The sequence below is a fragment of the Zonotrichia leucophrys genome, chromosome Z (assembly GCF_028769735.1).
Source record: "Zonotrichia leucophrys gambelii isolate GWCS_2022_RI chromosome Z, RI_Zleu_2.0, whole genome shotgun sequence".
Taxonomy (NCBI): Eukaryota; Metazoa; Chordata; class Aves; order Passeriformes; family Passerellidae; genus Zonotrichia; species Zonotrichia leucophrys.
Genome location: NC_088200.1, coordinates 15075676 through 15093335, shown reverse-complemented (window position 1 = coordinate 15093335; position 17660 = coordinate 15075676). Strand labels below are relative to the sequence as shown.

Here is a 17660-nt window from a genome sequence, read left to right as displayed (position 1 = left end):
TATTTTTGGAATTGAGTTCATTTTATTTAGCAATGGCTGGAGTGAATTTCAAATTACTGAGATGATAACAGCTTTTGGGCAATTTTACCTCTTTGTTGATTTTCTCAGCAGCTGCAAAATGTGTTGGTTTGGTAGCCTCTAGTACTGCTTAATATGCAACACTGTATTTGTTTTGTATATCACTGGATTTATCTTGAGAATTATACAGCAAGCTTCTTTAATAACCATTTTATTCAGGAAGACTTAGATTGCTTATAATTCTTGAATACTGACTGTAGAGCGCTGATGAAATATTTGACCTTGTGGAGTTTTCTGCCTTTATTAAATTAGATTATATTAGATTATTATATTTGTATGCACGATTAACTTTATTAAAATGGAGACTGAAAGCAGTGTCCTTGGTTTTAAGGGGTACTTTAGTAATCAGCTTCTCCAGACATCTCTGAAGATAAAAGTAAATCCTGATCTTTTAACATCTTTATCATTCTGGTTCAGGTTTTCCAGAGCCTTGTACAAGTTGTTGAAACATGCTAACGCAATTGAGGAGGAATTGAGTCAGAACTTTCTTCTGATTCTTATGCCTATTTTGCAGTTCAAGTCTATCCAAACATTCTTGGAACTGAATTTGCTTCAGAAAGAAGCTTCTTCCAAAGAGAACTGTTGCCCTGTTTCAGTGGTCTGTAAACCCCCTGGGCTGGCTGCTCTGCCTGCACACCCAGATAAACAAGGGACTGCCTTCAAGCCATCACACTTCCCCACGAGCTCTTACTTCTTGGCACACTAAAAGACTGACCATATGAGCAGAAAACATAAGGATGCCAGAGAAATGTCAAATCATTTAGATGAGTAGAGAAGCAGCGATTCTGTTGTTTTTTCTCTTTTTTTAGTGACAAATTTGGATGAGATGACAAAAAATGGTAGTTAATAGTGCTCTGACTTGGTATTTAACACTGCCCTTTGAGGAACAGAATAATGATAAACTTGTCTTCTACTTGACACTAAACTTTCTCAGTATCTTCATTGTTTTGTTTCAAATGTGTTTATGCTTGAAGGTGTTTAAGCAGTTTAACTCTGACATTCTGTTTAATAACTAAAAATGTCAAGTTTTAACTCAGAATTGTGTTCTGTGAATGTATGCCTGAGAACACATGTAGTTTATAAATGCCTGACAGTTTTTTCCCCGAGGATAAAATTAGAAACATCTCCATAAAACAAGGGATTTCTCCTGTGATTTCGGACTTCTATCTAATGCTTGCAAATTTTCTGCCATTTTTATAAATACACATCAGCTGCACACCTACTGTGTCTTTTGAGACTCCTCTGGTGTGGTTCCATAGCAGCTAATTCTGCTTTGCATTCCAATTATGATTTCAAATCAGAGTCTTAGTTTAGTCAGGTCTTAGAAATAGATATTGAAGCTTAGGACTTTATACAGAGAGGTGGTGCTCTGTTGGTGATTCTGTTGTAAATTGGCTCTGCAGACATATCTTTGTTGAAGGTGTAAATGGGATTAAAAGCAATGCACACAGGCATCACTGAAAACGGTAAAGAAAGGTTGCAGATGCATCTTTAATTACATGTTCATCCTTTGGTACATGTAAAAATAGCCCAAATGTTGCTAGCAAGTAACAGAGAAACAAAGTTGTCAAGGACAATTACTTAACCCCTTTTCTTATGGGGTGTTAACATGAGTGATATGTCCTGCAATAAAGAAATGTCGAGATGGGTGATGTAGGAAGGATTAACTGAAATAGTAAACAATGTAGCATGTCATGGATATATAGAATCATAGAATGGTTTGTGTTGGAAGGGGCCTTGAAGATCATCCCATTCCAATCCCCCTGCCATGGGCAGGGGACACCTCCTGCTGGAACAGGTTGCTCAGAGCCCCACCTCACCTGGCCTTGACCATAACTAACTACATATTAGTGAGAAAAAAACATCCTTTGCCTACTGTTCACTGGCTGTTGGCCACACTGGTCTCACTGTACATGTCCTCCCAGTGTCAATCCATCACAGATTGCTCCAGTACAGAAGGAAAGACTTGGTTGTTTTTACAATCTGTCTATCAAGAAATTAGGGAAAGATCTTAATGTAATGTATGTGTGTGTTGTACAGATCTCTCTTTAAGGGACAGAGAAAAATGCATCTGATCTCCCTGGCATTGGCTGGGTTTTTAGAGGGCCAGGTCTCTTCTCTCCTGAGTCTTTTCCTACAGGTCTTTCTGCAGATTCCTCTACAAATGGGAAGGAACATCTTGTTCCTTGCAGAATGTGTGCATTGTTTATTTATTGTAGAATTCAGATTTAGTGTTGCTTTCTATAATTTTTTATTTTTAATTGTTGAAGAAATAAACGAAGTAAAATGTTCTTTGTTGTATACTAACAGAAGCTAAACTGTATGTAGCAGCAAGAAATGAGACCCAAAACCACCATTCAGGAATTTGCAGTTACTAAAAGTTAAATTTTTTTTTAATCCAAAACAAATTGTCTTGCTTTTCCTCCCCTCACCTTCCCAAAATTACCAAGATAGAAAGGAAAATGAATCAATAAACTGTTACTATTTTTCTTATTAACATTTTATGTATTTGTTATTTGAGATCTATACACAAATCTGATTTGCAGGCTTAAGTTATGCTAGCTAGTTTCTGTGAAAAAGGAGTCTAGCCAAGCAGATGGTTTATAAATTTTTGTGGTTGCATAATGGATAAATTTGCAATAACCTTTAAGGCACTCTTGCAAATAATTGATTTTTTTTATTTTTTACCTAAATGACATTGAAATACTAACTAAAAGGATAGACAGCCCGGATCTTTATAAGGGCCCAATGCTGTAGTTGCTGGATTGCTTTTCAGCTATCATGTAATAATAAAACACCCTGAATTTTACAGTGGCCTGGTTTTCTTCTGTGAAATTTATAGCAGACTAAGAAATGAGAAAATAACTCTACTTGTAAATTGTTATCTTTCTATTAAAACATTTCGTTATTAATGGAGAATGTACCATAGAGAGTTCCCCTTCTTCTGTGATTTATGACTCTTTCTCAATGACAACTGTTGTTCCTAGTTGGAAAACATGAGGACTGTTAAAAAGACTGCTGCTTAGATAAATCAGACCATTGCAACATGTTAGTGTCTTGTATGACTCTGAACATCATGTAGGTTGCTATAGGTTATTTTCTTTGTAATATTCCTCTTAATTTTTACTGCTTTATAGTGAAATGCTGTTTAAGATGGGTTTGATAAGGTTTGTTGCAAAGGTCACATTTGGTGGAGTTTTTTTTTCTGGTATCTTCTGATCTAAAAATAGGAATACTGGACTGCTTCATAACTGAATACAGTAAAATTTTATTAATCTGTTGTGATACACTTTAATTATGCAATTTATCCTGAGAAAGAGAGAGGAAGTTAAAATGAGAATTGCTAATGAATTTTGGGGGAAGAAACCCCGTATGTTGAGACTTGCCAAATGCGTGATGGTAGTGTAGAGCTGTGAGTTTGTATTGTCCTATGGACTTGACTAACCTTACTGAAAAGTAATGTAGTAAATGTGCAGCATGAGTTTTAAAGCTATTCAGGGGGAATTGCTGCGTATTTGCAACCACTGGAATTTTCTAATGCAGATAATCCTTTGTTAGGGATTGTTTCCCACATGAAAAAGAGCAGAACTTTGTGTAAGAGTTTATAGTGCTGTGTAAGAAAGAATGTTACTTTCCTGTAATGACAAGTCAGTCTGAAAAACTGAGCATTATACTCATATTTTCTGTGTTAATTTATTAATTTTTCTTTGCTCTGTGTCTGTTGTCCCAGTGGAATTTCTGTGCTTTATCTTGCATTGTTGACCTTAAAACTGAAGAAAGCGAAATAATTATGAGGAACTGCTTTGGTATTCAGAACAGTGAAAGAACTATTTGCCATTGTCTCTTTATGCCACACAGGGCATAAGGAGTTTTCGTAGCAGCTCATTTTCGGCAAATTTATATGATGATCAAAAACACTGCCTGGAATACTGCCAGAGTCCAGACTGACAGCTGAAACAAATGGATGCTGTATTTTATTGGGGCGTGGAAAAGATTTATCAGGAACATTCTGAAGGGGCTACAAAGCCTGCTTCCTGTTCTTTTCAAAGTGAACTCAACATATTTTCATTTAAAAAAAAGGAAAAAAAAAGAAACTAAAATCCCCTTCTCTTTTACCCTTTTAAACTGTTATCTTTCTGGCCCCAACTTCTCTTTTAGTGATCACGGGTGACAAAGTGTGTTTTAATTCATTTAACTCAGGATCATTAAACTGCATTTTCATTTGCTTATAATTTGTCATCCAATCTCCCATGTAATCAAAAAGGAACTGCAGGAGTCCCATTAAAAATGTGAATGTTTTTTCCTCTTTCTTTAGGGGAAGAACAAATCAAGATCAAATGTGATCTGTAAGATGCAAAAAGCAATCCCAAGCTACAACGCTCTTTCTTTTCCTTCTTTATGTTAATTTCAATTCACTTGAATCTTAGTCCTGAAAGGAGAATTTTATTTAGAGGTAAGAACTTGGTGTGTCCCTGAAATATGAGTTCTAGAACAGTATCTATTTTGAGGATAGATGTGGAATCCTGTGGTGCAGTTACCACTTCATGCAACTATTTTAGCAGCTTATCTTACAGAATCTTCCATGGTGCCTCTGTTCCTCCAGCAAAGAGTGTGCAAGATAAGCACCATCATCGTGCTTGCACCAGCTCTCTCTGAAAAATTTGTCTAATTAAAAGTAGATGCAAACATCTTTGTGTGTTCCAGTGCTTGATTCAAGGTAGTAGATGGAAGCTTGAAGTCACATGTTTTGTGACCTCTTTCTTTTCGAAGCTGAAACGTTTAATCTCAAGTTGGTAGCCTGCTTTCTCTGTTTTGGGTTTCTATATATTTAAACATTTTTATAACCAACATAGTTAAAATTAAAATCCCAAAAATATCTTGGAATAATTTTATTTCTGCTACGTCAGGCATTCAAATATAGGCAATTGAAGTGTCTGTCTTGTCTCTTGAGCCTTAATATAGCTTCCTCTAGCATATGCATTATGCTAATATGATCCATGATGAGGATATTATATATTATGACATTATGAAAACTAGATGATATTCCTGTTCCAGGTCCAGTACTTCAGACAGTTCTAAACAATTTCCCAGAAGTTGTCTCTTGGCTCCTGATCCATTCTGTGGCCACATACCATATTTAGTCTGTTCTAGCAGTGATCTGCTCTGATTTGATTCTCACCCCCTCTCCCCAGTGTGTTCATGGACATTTTTCATTCTCCTAATGCATTACATTTCACTGGGGTACCAGTGTGCCTTACTGATACCACTGTAGAATTCCTTTCTGTTAATAGATACATGCTTTTAAAAAAAAGCAACTTCCTTTTTAACTTAACAGTGAATTTGTGTTTGTTGTTTTAGCTACCTCTTGTTGGCATGTTCTAAATGCTGGCAGCTGGAAAGAGGTAGAGCTATGCCTGTACATGTAAACAGCTATGGAAATATCCAGTAATCTAGTGGGAAGATTGTCAGAATTAGGTTTTAGCTATACTCAACTTATATCCAGACATGTGCAGCCAGCTTCCAAGGGGGAGCAAGGTCATAAGTTCTGTCTTTGCAGCTGGATAAGGTAACCTGTTCTGTTCTGAATCGTTTGGGATACAAATTGCCTGTGCCACTGATGCAGAAACAAATCAGAGGTGGCAGGTTTTATGAGCTCAGGTGCAGCACTGCTGGATGTGCCCTGACTCCCAGGCACACCCGGAATGAGCATGGCCATTTCTGCTGTGCCTGTAGCCAGTCACCACTCCTGGAAGTCCTCAGAAAATGACTAAACCTAGCACTTTGAAATATGGCTTAGTGAGCATGGTGGTGTTTGGTTGAAGGTTGAACTTGATGATCTTGGAAGTCTTTCCCAACCCAAGGGATTCTATGATTCTTAACCCAAGTGTGAGATTACCTCTGAACCCTGTTCATGCTGTCCTACCTGTGGTTGGATTTGGTCTGGCTTAGTTTATTCACTCCCTGTCTTCTGAAATGTGGTTCCCATTGCTATTTTCTCTATGTTAGAACACTTTTCAACTTCCATGGGGTGTGTTATGTCAGAAACGTGCCAATGAAGTGTGGTGTCTTCCTGACCTACCAGGCTCACTTTTTGGCTTTTTTTGGAAAAGAGGGCTCCAGGGCATAAAGTGTAGAAATATCTACAGATCCATTATAGGCGGTGCTGGGGAGCTGATACAATTTACTAAATCTTAATTTACTTTTGTGGAATTGCTCTTATTTCCTGCATGTAGTGATAATCCGGAGTATAGCACCAAATCACAGCTGAGTTTATGCATTTCTCTTGTTGCTTTCACTGGAACCAGTAAACCCATTTATAACTAAAAACTCAGTTCTGAGACTGAGATGTGTATAATTTATTTATTAATATGAAATACAACATCCCTATTATCTTGAGCTTTTTGCTAAATTAATTCTCTACTTGGATAAAGGAGAGCAGATGCTAAGAGCAGCTGAAGACCATGTATATTGTGGCTTACTTGAGCCTTAGATTAGACCTCCTGTCTTTGAGGTGCCACTGATTTCATGCCAGGCCTGGAATGCTGGTTGATGCTAGTAAATATCTGAACTTTTACTTTCACATTGTGTGATTCAGCTGCTGTGTTTTCTACTTCAGTATTTTTTTTCCTCTTTCCTACTTTTGAAGGCAGTGAGATCTCTGTAGAGATCATTCATGTTTTTTTCCTAATTGCTTCTCTTTAGAGAGTCCCTTAAACTTTAAGAAAGTTTTGCATGATCTCACCCATTGTTTGTATTGGTTGTACGTCCTCTGTAGCTGTCTTTTGTGAGCAGATTTCAGATCTGAGTCCTACCTTGCAGTCACATCCTGAGTCTTTACTGCACACTGTCCAAAATTAATACAACAGAAAAAAAGAAGGATCCATCAAATGCCAATTAGAGATAAACTGCAGTGATAGTGACTGTCTGGCTTTGTTTCTATTCTGTTCTCTTTTTTTCTCCAGTCAAATAAGTTATCTTCTCATTATTACTCATTGGTGAAGCCACCTTCTGTCTACCCTACAGTTTCTCTTCACACAGACTCCTGTCTGCTTCTCTAGGTTTTCTCTCTCACGTCATCCTCTTAAGTTTCCAGCTCCCATTTTGATTTGTCTCTGTGTCTCTGCAACTGGCTGTGCTTCTGCCTGTGCCACCTCCTGTTGTTGGGCGTTTCACTCAAAGAGCCAGACACCTCCCACAGATTCCTTCTCTCCATGTGTCCAACTTTTCCCTCTCCTCACCAGCCCTCGTGCAGTATGCACACAGATAGGAACAGACCCTGTTTCTTCTTCCTTGCCTTCCTCATACCTCTGTAGGGCATATGGGTCTCTTCCTCCCTCTTTGCTTCATGGATTCCAGATTATTAAGAAAAGTCAGATTCCTTTGTAGGTGGTGGTGATTAAAAATTTCTTTTTTCTCAGAGCTACTGTTTAGTAAAACAGGACCAAAGTTCTGGTCTCCTTTTATAGTAGCATTTCAGACTATATTTCGATTTTTTGTCTCTTCACATGTTCTAGGCTTTGATGTTACTATATTTTGTATCAATATTGTACAAAATCAAATCAGCAAGTAGATTAAACCAGAAATTCCTTTTTTTAAAGTGAATAAAACCAACCAAACATAAAAAATTAGTGAAGTGTTGTGGTAGTTTCAAAAACTTCTGTATTCAACTTCTTTCTTTTTATTTGTTGTTATTCACTTTTTTCTTTTTACTTTGCCTAGAGCAGTTTTTGCTATAGTAGGTATTTAATGTGTCTGTGTTTAAAAAATGTTTACTGGTTAATTGTTTTTCTTTAGATTAAAAAAATCCTCTGTTCTTCAAGTACATTCTGTTTCATATCAGCTATCATGTCTCTGCAATACTTTTTGAGGCCTTTGATTATGGATTATTGAGCATAATCAGTTTACAGGAATTATTTATTGAAGAATGGGAAGGCCCTCCTTTCAGGTAGCTTCTGAAGTAGGTTTTATCTCTACACTCACAGTGGGTATCCTTACAGCCACAATACTAAAACATAAAGAATCCAAGTAGTCTGGGTAGTGTTGTTTTGGCAGCACAGAAGACAAGGGATGCCAGCTGTTGATGTCTTGCTATGATTTCTGATGTCTTCTTGACAGGTGATTACAGACTGTTTTGGACAGGCACTTACGTCACATGGGATATTGTGTTCATGCTCTACCTTATTTGATCCTCCTGAAATCTAAAGCAGGACTGCTGAGCATAGTCAATATTTCCTTTATTTTGATAATCATATATCTGTGGTCTGTCATCCAGTTGAAAGGAAGTGAAATAGCGCATTTAAATGTGTTGTAACCTTCTTCTCATCTTCATTTTATCACAGTGCAGTTATATTTTGTGCTCATGAATCATCTCTGTTCTGATCTCACCACAAGTGTCTGCTAAAAGGCCATCCACAGCACAGTTCTGGTACAAGCCACATTTTCTCTGTTTACTTCTTTGATGCTGTTGCTCCTGTCCTTGGGTCTCAGTGCACACTATTAGTTTAACTGTTTTTTTCTTTCTTCTTCTTTTGTTTTCACATACAGATATTTCTACTCATACTTCAGTACTGCCATTGTTAATACTACACATTGGCAGCACATTGCATGATTATAACAACTTTTATTTGCTTTGCTTTACAGGAAAAGTAAAGTTTTAACTGAACTTCACAATACTACTCTCTATGCAGGTTAGAAAAGTAAACCTTGGATTTATTTACAATTTCTGTACTGTACAGAAAGTTATATAAATACATATATATAATATGTAGTATTTCTGGTACTACATATATAAAATAAAAGAACAAAAACAATATTAAAGTAATGCATTGCACACAAGTGATGCATTAATTGAAATGTGAAGGTGCAGTACTTTACTGAAAATGTGTTTTAGCATTTTTAAACCCTTGTACTTTAAATAGGTTGTCAGTTGCTTCTTACATACTTAAAAAACATATCCCCTAGAATTCCCTAGAGATACATGTTTACTATTTTGAATTCATAGTTTTAAGTAACTCCATTTGGGCTTATGTTTTTGATGCCATGTATATAGTATTAAGATACTGGACAATAAAGGAAATTCTAAATTGCTTTAAGGCTACTTGGAATACTGACCATTTAAATTCTCAAATTTATAAACACTTACAGGTGCAGATAAAGGTAATATCAATAATATTTCAATGGCATGTAAAGCAATTAGGAATACTGAGTTCTAAAGCTCCCCTGGGTTAGGTGACTTTTAGGACATATGGCCACAAGCAAGATGCATCTGCATGGTGAATGCATGTATAAATATAAGAAGAATTAAGCAACCTCTTTAAACAAACATAATTAAAAAGGCTGTTTAACAAAGGAAATTACCCCACTTTATTAAAATTTGTTTGTGAATAAGGATACATATAGCTTCCTATTGTTCATAATAATTGGTATTGTATTAAGACATATGTTAATATTTGTATAATTATTTATAATATTATTAGGATACTAGATAGAGATACAATATATTAACAATGTATGTGTATATACCAATTCAGTGGGATATTTCCCATCTTCATTTCAAAACATATTTTAGTTGTGTTCAGCGTCAGAATTGTTGTCAGAATTGTTGCCAGCAGTGCCTAGAGCAGGTAGGTAGGTGTCACTATGGACACTAGATCAGGAAAACACTGAAATATGTGGTCGTAGTTGATGATAAATGCCAGTCAAATCAGAGATTGCCATAACTTAATACTTTGTAAACCTGTTTAACATTTTTCATTGTTGTTTCTTGCATTTTTGGTCTCTTCTCATAGATCACAGGGGTTTTTTCTCTTCCAAAGCAACAGATTGCTTTTTTGTGTGCAGAGGAGTGAACTGTTTTATTACCATGATATGCCACTTATTGTACAACAAGAAGTTTATGATGTAAAGCACAGCCAATACTAGGAATTGGTGATGTGTGGTATTTTCATTCTCAGAATTCCAGCATGTAATGAGAAATAGTTCCCATCCAGAGCAAAATACACAAAGGACTATGTTCAGAAACCCAATTATAACAGGCTGGTCTCATGGAGCTTCTGCTCATGAACTGTATTTTGTCCTCTACTTAGTAAAATAATTCTCTTGTACTAGGAAGGGATTCCAGTACTGTTATATATCTTCCTGTAAACCCAAACCAGGCAAGCCATTTCTGCTAGGTGATATATAAAAAATGGTCTAATTTTTTTGATAATTCTTAGTGCTGTTAGAGCATACCCCATTTTCTAGAGATGTTGTGGGCCATTAACCGGAATCACAGGTAGCTGTGCAAAATCCAATGGAACTTCCACACAAAAGAGAAAACATTGCTTACTATTACCTAGTGTCCTGGTCTGTTTATTTCATTTGTATTAACAGTTATTACGCTGGAAATAATGCAGTGACACTCTGTGCTGCAAATGCTGAATTAGGGCTTTCATATTAAAATTTATTTGTAAAAGTACATAAAGATGTTAGCAAACCACTGCTCTGCACAGTAGAGTTTGTAGAGAAATACTCTTAATTCAGCCTTGGAGATATTCATGCGGGTGCTTTGCTGTGAAGATGAATAGTTGGAACATTGACCACAATAGAGGTCAGAATTTACTGAGGAGTAACTCTGTTACTTAAAGGACAGACGCTTAAGCCTATGTTAGTATCACAATGATGAGGATAATCAGATTTAGCATAAACATTACATATATTGTACAGAGCGAGATGGGTGTTACTTGGCTCTTTTGTCTAACTAACAGAAGCTACTAACACTGCTTTTAAATTAATATTAAACAGAATATTTAGAAGAAGTTTTTGCCATTTCTACGCAAGGAGAGGTATTTAGAATATTTAGAAGACATTTTTGCCATTTTTATTCAAGGACAGGTACAGCAAAACAGAAGATGAAAACCCTGAGACAGATTAAAGTAATGTAATTAAAATTTAATGATAGGCATCTAGTACACTGTATACGGCTCGACATATGGTGCTGTTTTTGCTGGAAACTCTAGAATTTCATACAATGCATGCCACACTCTGAAAATCAGCAAGTCTAAATCACTTCCTGATGGTACTGAATTGCATTGGCAAGCCTGTGCTTTTTGAGTTTGACATATTCTGATGTTAGGAACTGAGCAGCTTTTAATATCATTCAGAAATGGAGTGTTGAAAATTGGGATATTAGTGTGATTGCTTGAGTGTATTGAGAAAGAATTTATAACATGTATTATTTTAAAAAATTTTAGTGGATACGGTTGGGTTTTCTTTTGTTTAAAGTTTGGTTGAAGTTTCCTTATTGTCTTTAATACCTTGCTACTTGAGAACAGATAAGTTTCACTGTTGATTGTAGAGAGCATTAATTTATTTATATGAAGAATTTATATGTATTGTGAGAATTATAGTTTACACTGGTGTTGTTATAGCAAGTTTTTTTTAAATAGAGAACTTTTGCAAGATTTTTAGGGGCATTTGTTTCTGCGTGTTTTTTTGCTTGTTTGTGTTTTGTCCTTTTTTGTTCATTTGGTCTTTTATCTATTTTATTTTCCCAGAATATCAAACTGAGCTTATCTGTCTTTTCAGTTCTTCCTACATGAAGTTGCTAGCAATTATTAATCTTCAATATTGAAGCACTGATTGATTGACAGTAGAGTTTTTTTTAAGATCTTAAATGCCTTTTAAGGTCTTAAATATATTTTTATAAGATGCCTTCATTTACTGCTCTTATTAAAGTAATGCCACAGTCTGTGAAGAAGGGAAGATTACACATTCATAAAGGCTTGTAGTCATACTTTCTCATTCAAAGATGATTCCTGCGTAGAGAGCAGTGAGGTCTCAGCACATAAATAACAAAATTTTCGTCAGTTTGTTGTGTGTGTTGGAGGGGTGAATTGCTTGCAAGTTTTTTTTAGCTGTCTGCTGTAACTAGAATCATTCTGTTTACATGTACAAGAAATGACACATTATTTTTTGGAGTGCTTATCAGTAACCTCTCAGATTAAGGAAAAGATATCGTTGCCCAGTCAGTTTGCAGAAGTCATCTGTCCTTTTTCACTGGAGTTTGAAAGTCAGTATAGGGTGTTTTGATTAGCTTTAGAGTCAAGGCTATCCAGTCACCTCTTGCTCTCCTATCTATGTGTTACCCAGTCTGGGAGTAAAGAGCAGTTCCAGCATAATGTCTGAAGGCTTCATAACCTCTGATTTTTTTCTTTAATATAGTCTTACTTTATTTCTTACACCATGAAATATAAATATAGATAACCTCTTAAAAGAAATCACATATGAAACTTTTCATATAATACCATAATTTCATATTTCTAAGAAAAGGCAGTAAATAAAATTGTGTAACAGCTTAGAACAAATCGTAATAGTTCAGTCCTAAATGAACAGAAACAAATACTGGGGCAATGACTGGCTACTCACTATCGAATAACTGTGTTATACGAAAAGGTCTGCTGTGATTTTTTGGTCTTTGCCTGGAACAATAAAATGTATTTTGGAAAAGTCTTTTAATACATTTGTATCCGTTGGAACATGGCTTTGCAGTGTTTGTGTAATATTCTTCCAGCTTACCTTTGTCCTAAATCGGTTTTAAAGAATACTTTTTGCTAACACAAACACTTTTTGCTAACTTTTTGGGAACTCTCCACCCTGAGCCCTTCCACTTCTCAGATGAGAGGACAGTGCCTTTGCTCCTCTGAGGGCAGAGTAATAACTGTTCACCTTCCACTGCCTGGGTGAAATGTCCAGTTAACACTGCCCCAGAAGAAAAACACTTTGTTACTCCTCCAACACATCTGTGTAGAGTTAGAGAAGCATCACTGCAAATGATCAGTTAAAATGTAATTACTTTCATGTAGCTAACAGGACCTAACCTCTTTATTCACAATTAGTAATTCTGTGATTAGAGAAGAATGTGCATCACAGATTATCAGTTGTTGTCAGCGGTTTGTGAGTCTGTATTTAATGTTCACTAGTGAAGACTAGATGTTTTCAAAAGCCTGCTGTGCAATTCTCACTTTCAAGCACCTACTATTTAAGGAGAAATGTATTTTTGAAAGATGAGTTCTTTCCTTGTTCTTGGACTAGCCTCAAACTTGGGATGAGGAGAACAGCTAATAACCTGCATTTTGTTTGGTCTTGCATGCCTAATGAGAAATGAATGTGTATGTCCTATCAGTCTGTCTCACTGTCCATCTGTCTGATTTTCTAGGAGGTGATTTCCTGTCATTCCTAAGAAAAAAGAAGGATGAGCTGAAAACCAAACAGTTGGTGAAATTTTCATTAGATGCTGCCTCTGGTATGGCATATCTTGAATCTAAAAATTGTATACACAGGTAAGGAAGATTTTTTTTCTCACTATTGTACCTTTGCTCAGTAGAATTGCAAGGTGTTTAAAGGTGTATGGTGTTTACTATCACACAAGTGAACCTTACGATTTAAAAATACATACTTTTTCTGATTAACTGGTCATTATTACTTATCTAACTCAAAAATATTCAGTTGGGTAACAAATAAGTGCTACATTATTTGATGTCTATAGTTTGGTGCTATTAGTGTAAGTTAAAAATTATTTTTCACCATAATGATATGCATTATAAGGAGCCTGATTCATACAGTGAGAATGAATCATAGTAAGAAACAATCTGTGAGGCTTATGTCGTGTCTGAAATTTACAGATTCTTGCTGGGACAACAGAGAACTTACAGTATTAAATTAATACCTTAAGTATTAAGAACTAAAATTCTGTATTTTAAAATATTAATTTCCTGAACTGCTCTCTCAGAGGTATGGAAGATTATGGAGCATTATGCTGTTTGAGTTTCTTATTTCTGTTCATACCATTCCTTTTTCTTGTTTCTTCTCCAGTTTGACTCTGCCATCGCTGTTTATACTCCATTTGTATCAAAGAGGATGGAATTCGTTTCCACCTGTTTTGTTCTTTCACAATAGCACAATGTACTTAATGCTGTGGCTGAAATATGAGATGTAAACATAGTGATGATCTATTTCACAGAAAAATTATGGAGAACAAGTTTTGATTTCTGATCTTTATGTCTTACATTTTGTGAAATGTGTGACATATCATTTACATCATCAGTTAATTTGGGATTTAACACCTTTCTGGTGAATGCTCTTACCAGAGACCTGAGTGGCATTTCTCTTAGATTTTCATCAGCAGTGAATGGGTCAGTTGCAATCCTGCACATTGAGTTAATCAAAACAATTCTGCAAGATCATGATCTATAAAAAACACTGAGAGAAAAAAACCCCAACTCATGATCTAAAACTATGTAATACTCCCTTAGGGAAACCCAAGAAGGGGGTTGTAAGCATTCTCTCATGACAGAATGTGTTTCAGCCTGGCTCTGTTTGTCAAGGATATAATGGCATAAAAATCAGAGCAAATAACAGCATTAGTGATTTACACTAGCCTCATAAATGCTCCTGTGCTTAATAACAGTCAGATCAATGTTAAATCTGAAGTGCCTGTTTAAGCTCTTCTGTTCTTAGTTAAATAAAGCAAAGATAAAAATAGCAGCTGGATAACTGAAGTTCGTTATTGCAATTATTGAAAAAAAATTGCAATATTTATTCATTAAATGGTAGTGTGCTGCCTAAATTATAAGTAGCTTTATATTTATTTTTTTTTAACACTGGGAAAAGGGTATTCCTGCACAGATATATGAAAAAGAATGTTCTAGTAGCTGTAGATGACATTGTGGCTTCACTGTAGCTCTAGATATTTGCTCTGCTGGTTGGTGAATAGGAACTTCTATTCCTAAAATTTGTTTACAAAGCTAATAGTGATCTAGAGAATGTGTTTCTGAGAGAAGATATGTGGAGTATTGTCTTACTATATGAAGATTTCAGTTTTTCATAATTTTTAGTTGAAAATCCGAATACAAATGTGTCATGGAGTTCCCAAGTCAGGAGGAAAAAGAGATGAAATCTGACATGTTTTGTTAGTGCCATAGATGTGCCAATGCACACAGTCTGGGTTACACCTACTGTAACACAAAGAGAAAGGAACTTCGATCCCCTTGTTTACTTTTTAACTTCTAAAATTTTAATGAAATTTGTTGATTACCACAGATTGTCAGAGAAGGTTATCACAGAGAGGAAAAAGGAAAAGCCAAAATTTTTAAGAAACGTATTCTAAATAAAAATAGTTTTAATGCAATGAAACAAGCAAGCCATGCGTTCAGGAGAACTTCCTGCTTTTATGAAACACACAGGTTTATAAACCAAAATATGCATTTCCAGTATTAGTTTGCTGAAGCGGCGCGGCTGAAGATGCAAGCACGGCAAGCACGCCAGCACCGCTTGCAGCCAAAGAGGCACTGTCCCCGCCTCGATGCCAGGGACAGCGCCTACGGCCAGCACCCTGCGTTACAGCAGCAGGGCGGCCTTGAACAAGGACGTGGCCGCCCTAAAGCTACTGCCCGCAGGGATACGAGAGCGCTCCTCAGTTACAGCAAGTCTGCGTTTATTGTAAATCCAGGGAGGCCAGCAACCTAAAAGGAGGAGGGAGGGATTACATGAACCTATAAAGGGAAGGGAATCCAGGGGAGGAGTCGTTCTTTGGACCAGTAGGGTGACAGGGGAGAGTGGGGTACAAGAGATTGACATAAAAGAAACACCAATTATAACAAACTGAGGAAGGGGCCCCGGCCCCTGAACCAATCACTCAACGCCCTAGCTAGAATGTTCTAGAGAAAGAGGTGGGGCTGAAGAGTGACTGGCAGGGCACTGGGGTGGGGCTTGGAGGAAGATACGTTGGTTTCTAAGGAAACCGGGGAGGGGTCAGGAAAGGATACATTTGTTGTCAGGGCAACTGGGGAGGAGCTGGGAAGACTGACAGAAACAGGGAGGGGAGGAGAACCAGGGCAGAACCATTATATAAAACAGAGAGAAGAAGAACCAGCCACCGCAATAGAAGAGTTTACCAGTCTTATTTTCTTCCGTATACAACATTCTTTATTGTTTTATGTGGTTAGCTATAGCACCTGCTTACTTTATTTATGAGTTAATTTTTCTAAATTTAATAGGTAAACATAAGGAAAATTTCTGAATCAGCAAACAACCAACATAGTTTAGTGATTCTTGCAGTAATAATAACGAACTTGTGTTGGTTGGTTTTATTTTTAGTTGCTAACACAGGTTGATTACAAATGCTTACTCTGGGAAAGAATCTCATGAAGTTCTAAAATGTATTTGATCAATGGCTGAACTGTAATTTGGTAGGCCTGGCATACATAGAATTTTGCTAGGTCTGTCCCCTCTTTGAGTGCTGATCCAAGATTTGTGGACACTCTGGGGAGTGGCTGGAGCTGCATCAGTCCAGAACCCCTGTCTGCTGCAGGAGCCCAGGAAAACAGGGAAAAATCAAGCTGTGTTATGCTCCATGAGCAAGTTCTTGGGTGTTCTAACTCAGAAGCCCACTGGAATTTCCCAAGCACTGGAAGTGCAGCCATCTGGCTGCATGGTCTGTACAAGAAATTTGGGAGTCTTTGCTGCCTCCAGTTTAAGTCAGATAGGACAGATTGGTCATGTGTAAGTTTAATGTTGACAGGAGGTAAGTGGGAATGGAACAATTTAATTCATAACAGTAAGAAGCTTTAGCACTCTGTAAAAAAGATAGTGGTTTTCTGAAAGAACATTAAACTTGTTCTTTTTTTGTCAGAAAGTTCATCCACTGAAAGCGGTTCTCAGGTAAAAAAAGAGGTGAGAAAATTAACTAGAGGCAACGGACCAAGCAGTGGTTAAAAAAACCTTAATATTTTTGTTTGTTTAAAGGTCCTTAGGCCTTGATTACTACTGCTTAAAGATCAGTAATGTACAGTTAGAAATAGTTTCTATGACATAGATTGCAGTAAAGTGAAATTGGTTTGCTTCATGCTGTTATCTTTTTGTAGTGTTCAATTTAAGTTCTTTGATTTAAAGATTTTTTTCAGAATCACACATAAATATTTGTAGTATTTTAGGTGATTAATTTAGTACCATGCATAATTGGCTATCTGCTAACAGAAATTAGGGCTACTCGTCACTTTATTCGCATTATTTTTGACGCTGCTCTTTAGTTGTAACTGCAGTAGCTACACTTAGCCTTTATATTTTAAAATTCTACCCCAGTTTGTGTTGGATTTTGGAAATTATTGTCTGAATTACACTTTAACTTACCCTTTAAGTGGTCGGGACTGCGCCACAACTAATGTGCTGTTTGTTTTCCATTTTTTAATGTGTTAACTATATCAGTAGGTGAAAATGCTTACATTGGCATGTAAGTGATTATTGAATTACTATTTGATCCACATTTGCATTTTCTCTAGCATACAGATATCACTTGTTCTTTGCTCTCTCTTTAAAGAACAGAAATTACTTCACTTTCAGGGGGAAAAAAAGCTGCATGAAAAGATGTTATTTAAAAAATGAAAAGAGTAGTTGAACATGCACAGAAGAATGTAATCATTTCATCTCCATTTAATTAACATGAGGTTGAAGAATTGTTTCTTGCTTTCATTTTTACCATATGCTATTGTTTAGATAGTTCAATTTTTCTGTTAATTAGAAACAGAAGATAAGGATGGAGATGTGAT

General features: G+C 36.3%; 1 protein-coding gene across 4 annotated transcripts in view; it reads left to right on the top strand.

Moving 5' to 3' along the window:
* Positions 1–17660, top strand: part of FER (FER tyrosine kinase) — a 158201-nt gene that overhangs the window by 106814 nt on the left and 33727 nt on the right. For all 4 annotated transcript variants that reach the window (XM_064735465.1, XM_064735467.1, XM_064735466.1 and 1 more), the window contains one exon: positions 13274–13397. In XM_064735465.1, coding sequence (XP_064591535.1) covers positions 13274–13397 — 124 coding nt within the window. The remainder of the gene's footprint in view (positions 1–13273; positions 13398–17660) is intronic.